This window comes from Trachypithecus francoisi, unplaced genomic scaffold, assembly GCF_009764315.1.
Source record: "Trachypithecus francoisi isolate TF-2019V2 unplaced genomic scaffold, Tfra_2.0 Lachesis_group21, whole genome shotgun sequence".
Taxonomy (NCBI): domain Eukaryota; kingdom Metazoa; phylum Chordata; class Mammalia; order Primates; family Cercopithecidae; genus Trachypithecus; species Trachypithecus francoisi.
Genome location: NW_022681467.1, coordinates 58,403,681 through 58,410,606, shown reverse-complemented (window position 1 = coordinate 58,410,606; position 6,926 = coordinate 58,403,681). Strand labels below are relative to the sequence as shown.

The window sequence follows — 6,926 nt, the reverse complement described above, 5'->3', positions numbered from 1 at the left end:
CCACCCTTCCCCCTGCCCCACCTCAGGGACCCAACCCTCTCCCTCACTCAACCTCCCTTGTCTGCCTCAGCTCGCACTCAGCCCCTTCTCCAAACTGCCTGCATCTGCTGCCAGAACCCCCTGTTGGCCCCTAATCCTACTGACGGGCCGTCTCACCTGCTGCAAGGCATCAGGCGTCTGTGCGATTATGTGGTGGGGGGATGGGAACGTGTGTGCATGTGAGTGTGTGCTCATGTGTGCCTGTGTGTGTGTTGTGCATGTGTGGGTGTGTGCATACGTATGTGTGTGCACAGTGTGTGCCTGTGTGTATGCATGTGTGCTCATGTATACATACGTGAGTGTCTGCATTGCTTTGTGTATCTGTGAGAAAGTGTGCATGCATGTGCATATATGTGTGTGTGGAGGGGTGTGCCTGCATGTCCGTGTGTGGGAATGTGCAGGTAAGTGTATGTGTAAGCATGTGTGCGGGTGTGCCTGTGTGTGCATTGTGCATGTGTGCCTGTGTGAGAAAGTGCATGTGCCTCTGTGTGTGTGTTTGCACAAGTGCGGGTGTGTGCGCATGTGAGCCTGTGCCCGTGTACGGGGTGTGTATGTGCTTGTGTGTGTTTTCCTAGCTGTAAGTGCTGGGCATTGGACTGAGCCAGAGGGGCACTGACAGGAAGGAGAAGCACATGCCGACGCCGCTGACTCTCGGCGGGATGACTGCTGTCATTCCGAAGTCTTTGTCTGACAGTGGAGGGATCTCCTCCAGAACACACTGGGGAGCTGGGGAGGATAAACAAGGTCTGAAACAGAATGAGCAATGCATCTTTATTAAGGGTGGGCCTGGATGCCTGTTCAGGGGCCACTGGTGGCACAGGTGCCAGGTGGAGCCCCTTCAGCCACAGCAGAGGAGGTGTTCCCAGCTGCACAGACTGGCATCACCTCCAGCCCTGGTTAGGACAGATGCACTGTACTTCCCCAACAGCTGCTGTCCTTCACACACTGGAGCACGGTGGGGCTGGGGCTGGGAGAATGTCTCAGCATTGTCAAAGAGAAGAATTGTCTTTCAAATGAGCATTTTCCTTTTCTTAGTGAGTAATGGACATTTCAGGGCTGACCTATAGGAAAAAAACAACCAGGGTGGGAGCCAGGACCAGAATTCAGTCCTAGAGCACCAGCCCCACCCCCAGCACACTGGAACGAGTGGACACGAAGTGAGGAAGCAGGAGATGGAGTGGCCAGGATGGGAGCAGGGTCTCTTTTCTAAGGGCTCAAGATCCTGGACTGAAACACGCAAACCCAGGCTGTTGGCCCAGGGTCCTGGGGAGGGCGTGTGGGTGTTCCCACCGGAGGCAGCAGAGCAGGGATCTGGAATCCTTGGTCCAACACAGATCATAGCTCCTTGTCTTCAAGAGTTTCCAAAGCTTCCAGATCACAGCTTGTTCCTGAAACTTAGGAGGCTGCGCTGGCCCTTCTGCCTGGGACCCCACCTCCTGTGCCCCCTCAGAGTCTTGTCTGCACCCTGCACCCGTTCTCTGGCTTCCTCCACAAATACACCTGGAGGAAGTCCCAGGCCAGGCACACGGGAGCAAGAGGCTGGGAGGGACAACTGCAACAAGCAGCCCCACAGCCCAGCACTCAGAGGCCCGTGTGCCCTGCTGCAGACCAGAGGCTGCCCGGTCAGCAGGACCTGAGGAGGGACAGGGCGCTGGGGTGGGAGATGGTCAGCGTCTGAGCAAGCTGCTGAAGAGAGGGAAGCAGGGACCTGCAGAGGGACGGGAGCCATGGCAGGAGTGGCAGGTGTGGTGGGCACGGCGGGGGCAGCAGGTGTGGTGGGCGCAGGAGGTGCAGTGGGTGCAGCAGGTGCGGTGGGTGACCCACAGGAGGCTGCTCAGGGCTTTGCCTCCATCCCATGCTCAGGAGGAAGGAAGTCAGGATGTTTTTGGTGATGCCACGGGACCACAGGCATGTCAGAGCCAGCAGAATTTGGAGAACGTTGTGCCCAAGGCTCAGCACAGGAGCATTTGTGGACAGCAGTGAGGTTGCTCACACTGGTCATGGATGGGGCGTTGGCAGTGCATTGACCCCAGGACCTTGGGCAGAAAGGCGGACAGAGCCACTGATGATGCAGGAGGGGGCCCCAGGCACTGCTCTGCAGAAACGGCTGTTTATCAGCCCTGTGGCCGCTGTCTTAGTGTGTGTGGTGGGAGGTGGGATGGGGATAAACTGAGCTACATATTGTAAAAAAAGACTGGAAGGAAGTGCCTGGCATCTCACCAGGGGCTGCTTAGGGTGGTAGAATGTAACTTTCTTTCTGCTTGTTTGTGGTCAACACCACTTTCTCCCAGAACAAGGAGATGCACACACACAGACTACGTTACTTCATCCCTTGACATCTGGGAAACTGCACACACCTCTCACCCTCCACCCAAGGCTGCAAGGAGAGGGGAGATTCCACAAGGACCCACTGCAGCCAACAGGGTCCCGAGTGTGGTGGCGGCTGCTAGAGTATAGAGGAGAGAGACCTACTGCTGAGAGGTCCAGAGCCTTCCCGGAAGGACATGGTCCGCTGAGGGATAGGGAGCAGAGGGAGGGGACCTGAGCAAGGTGTACATAGGGCAGGTGCGGGGCTGGCGGGCATCAAGGGAACCCTTGTGGCTTGTTCATAAGACTCACCAAACGCACTCGGTAAAAACTCAGGTTCCCAGGCCCTTGCTCTGGAGGCTCTGACTGGGGTAGGGGTGGGATACGAGGCCTGGAATCTGCATTTCTAATGAGCTCTTCGACTTTTCTTACAGTGATACAGGACCCAGGACCTGCAGATCCTCGGCTGAGGTTGGGATGGGCCAACTCCTGTCACCTTTGCACCTGGCAGGGAGAGGCTTTCCCACAGCACTGGACCCTCAGACCCATCCTCTCGCTTACTGAGCTGGCAATGTCCCCTGATCACTCAGATCCACATTCTCACCCCTCCCAGGGAGATGAAAAGACAGATGGCAGAGCCCCAGGAGACATAAAGCCCCTTCCCCAACATTGGCCCCACTTCCGCTGCCCCCTCTCCCCTTGAGCCCCCTAAGGCAAGATGCTGCACGGACCCCCACGCAGCTAAACACACAGCAAAGCATGGAGACCAGGTGCGGGGGCTGCAGGCAGCAGCCCTCCAAACTCAGCGTCCCAAACTCAGCCTGGCCAAGTCCAGCCAAGGGCTGCCCATTCCGGAGTGGAAGACACAGCCCTGGGGCAGACAGGAATGTTTCCATCCTGCTCCAGGCTTGACCAGGGCTGGCTGTGTGACTGTGGTGAGCTCCTCGCCCTCTCTGATGCCCAGGCACTCCGCGGCATGCCAAGCCTGGCAGAGCTGGCTCCTGTGCACCCCAACCCGGGGTTGCTAGGATCCTGGGATCCGAAACTGCGGTCCTCCAGTGGGCTGTGTCCCTGTCCCTGACCCCACTTCCTTGACCCTGGGGAGTAGCCTTGGCTTGGCTGGGCCCTGTTCCCAGTGGACACCTGCTCCAGAGATGGGCACCTGCTGGGGGCAAGTTCAGCCCAAAGCCACGAGGCTGCAGGGGGTGCAGGATGAGACATGAGATAGCCCCACCCCAAACCTGGAGGGTCCAGGCTCTGCCCTGCCCCAGCTGCCTCCTCCTGGTTTTTCTCTCCTGCTGGGCAGGCCAGGGCTGTTCATACTGGTCCCACCACTGTGAACACTAGGGCTGCGCTGGGGCCTCCACCTGTGCACTGACCAAACATGCAGCAAGCAGCTGGGAAGAGCAGTGGCTGCCCTCGGTGCCCCTGTATCCCGGTCCTGTGCGCACAGTGCCTGCTGCTCATTTATCCTCTTAATCTAGCTGGAGGTGGCGGCTGCAACCAGGGCCCAGTCCCCCTGCCACCTGCTTTCAGACAGCCCCTGAGAGCTCAGTCAGGACAGCATTCACCTTTTTAATGACTGGGAGGAAAAAAATCAACAGACCCATTTAGTGACCTCCGAACATGATACGGTATTCAAATTCCAGCGTCTGCCAATAAAGTTTCACTGGGACACCCAGCCGCGGTCATGCGTTGCCTGGGGCTGCTGAGGGTCAGAGCCCATACGGCCCCTCATGTGCGGCCCGCCAGGCATGGGAGCTGCTTCCAAGTGTGCCCTCGTCTCCACCCACATGTCCTGTCTGTCCACACTGTGCGTGACCTGGTGCGGGGCTGCACTGTGATCTCACCGGACAAGGCCTCATCCTGGGGATGGCAAGGCAGGTGCGGTGGTTTTTACTGGGGACTCCACAAAGATGCCCCAAGTGGGTAGGCCAGGTAACAGCCACAGTGTCCTACAGTCATCTGGAGCTGATGTCCTGACCGCGGTGGAGAACCGGGGATGGTCTCAGCCTCATCTCATCCTTTAATTTACAGGAGAGATGGGAGGCCAGAAGCAGGGAGCCCTGGCTCTCAGCTGGCTGGAATGGAGCCTGCATGCCCCTCCGTTCCTGCCACCCTCCTCAGTACCCCGAGGCCCTGCCTGGCAGGGCAGCTCCCGCACAGCTGTGGGCTTTCTGCAGCTGTGCCACTGCCCTCAGCAGGTGTCAATGCCAGAGGGTCGGGCTGGCTTGGCCATGGGTGGCGAGGAAGGGCCAGGCGGGCAACAGGGAGCAGGCGTCCCTGTTCACGGCTGGCATGGTGACCGACAGGAACCCCAGGCTGCACTGGAAGGGACTCCAATGGCTCCAGCCTTCCCTGGCAAGTGCTGAGTCAACAGCAGACACTGTTCTTGGCGTGATGTTTGCACAAAACCCTCCCACAGGCCCGGGGTGGTTCCCTGAGTCCTCACCCGGGTGATGTATTTGACACAGGACCTCAAGCTGTTGCACCCCAGCCACCTCCCCAGCCTCCTCCCCACCCTTCAGGTAGGAGGGAAGGTTGGGGGCAGGCCGACCAGGTCCTCGGCTGGGTGGATATCCAAAGTCTCCCCTCCAGGAAAGGACCAGGCCTCACCCGATGGACAGATGTCCCTGGCAGGAGACCCCAGTGGAGGACAGTGCCTGGCATCACACAGCTTGGGGTTGGTGGGGTTGGGGTCAGGCCACCCTGAAAGGCACAGCCATACCCAGGCCACCCGGCTGCCCCCTGTAAAGGGCTCAACAGTGGAAGCCCCTGGAGGCTCCCAGGAGGCGGCGCCTGGATAGGAGCCCCAGCAGGAGCTGACCACTCTGCCCTCCACTCATAGAGGCTCGATTAAAGGCCAAGGCCACAGCCCTTCAGGAGCAGAGCCCGTGGATCCCACACACTCTGGTTTTCAAACCCCAGCACCACCCCTGTGCTGAAGACAGGGCTGCCGTCCACTACCCCAGCCTCTCGGCCTCTCCCACTGTCTGGGGACATAGTGACTCTGTGTGAAGAGGGGTGGTAACACCGTGCCAGGGTTAGGGTTAAGCTGACCCTGGGAATTAGAGGCACTGAGGCTGGGCAGGGTGTGAGGAGGGAGCCGTGACTTCCTGAGCCAGGGCCAGGGGAGCCACTGTCCTCAGACCCGTTCTTCGGCCCGTCCGTCAGTCCATGGAGTATCTGCCCCTCTGCCCACCACACCCCTTCCCTCTGCTCATCCCTCCCACGGTCCTGACTCTCGGTCTCACCTGCCCTGGGACTGGCAGCTGGTGGCCCCTGAGGGGAGGCCCCGCCTCTGCTACTCTGGGTAGAAGTCAGGGGTCACTCCTGACAGGCCCTGGAACCCTAGGCCTAGAGATGCCCCTGTGCCTGCCCAGGCCTCAGATCTGCCAGTGCCCAGCAGCCTGAGCCCCTTCATGCCAGCCCCTGCCCAGAGAAGGGCAGGTGGTCAGGGACCCCCCCCCGAGCAGGTCCTGGGGGCCGCCCAGCCTGCAGCCCCCCTTGCAGATCTCCACTTGCTACAGCTGTGCCCGTCAGTAACCCGCCTTCCCTGCACGTAGGCATCACTACCTCCCCCCAGAGGGTGGGGAGATGGGGAGCTCCGGGGGCCCCCAGCAACCTTCACAGGTACCTCCCCAGCCACGGGCCATGCCGAGGGGCTCCTGTTTGTGGTCTCCCTGCCAGGCCCAGCACTCCTCAGGCCATCTGGAGAGACGCCACTGGCCCAGGCCTCCCCACTGAGGACACAAACACCCACAGGCCGCCAGCGCAGCATCCGTGCTCACCTCTGCAGGGCCCTCGGGAGCCTTAGTGTCCAGGCCATTTGAAAGGAGAAATCAAAGAAAGTTCCTTGGGAAGAGGACAGGGCAGGGCCAGCCCAGGCCCCCGGCAGGCCCAACCCACAGGGCCCAGCTCCTCAGCCCACATTTTCAAGCAAAGCTCTGGTGTGAGCAATGAACATTGGTTTCATGGTGCCCTGGCAAGGATGAGCAAGCAGGGGCACCACAGCTGGGGGGTCTCGGGCTCTGCACTGAAGTGTCCCGAGGGGCAGGGGCAGCACTCGGGGCTTCGCTTACTTGGAGCTGACCACACGCTGAGCTGGGCTGTCCCTGCACCGCCTGCTGGGTCCTCTCCATGACTGCAGGACCTGCAGCCGGGCCGCACGGCGCCATCAATGCACAGCTACAGCTGGTTGAAGGGGACCAAATCCATTGGACAGTCGATTTGGTTCCATTTTACCAGCTCTAGCAAAGCATTTGGCTCCCGGATCCGAGAAACAGCGACGTCAATGAGGAAGGCAGCTCCACCAGGCGGACGTCCCGACGGAGACGGGGCTTCGCGGCCGGCATCAGGCCCTTACCCCCCATCCCGGAGGGCCTCCACCCCGAGGAGGTTCCCTCAAGCTCTACGGGGACCGGTGTGAAGGGCCACACGCCCCGACACACACACCCACTCACACATAACTCACCACCACACACCCACTCACACAACTCACCCCCACACACCCACTCACACACAGCTCACCCCCACACACCCACTCACACACAGCTCACCCCCACACACCCACTCACACA

General features: G+C 60.2%; 1 protein-coding gene across 1 annotated transcript; it reads right to left on the bottom strand.

The window, feature by feature from the left end:
* Positions 1-494: 494 nt before the first annotated feature.
* MIR1-1HG (MIR1-1 host gene) lies at positions 495-6,854 on the bottom strand. Its single transcript, XM_033187012.1, is given in 2 exon segments — positions 495-1,042; positions 1,044-6,854. Coding segments are annotated over 2 exon segments (210 nt in total). The 5' UTR covers positions 1,089-6,854; the 3' UTR covers positions 495-877.
* Positions 6,855-6,926: the final 72 nt, after the last annotated feature.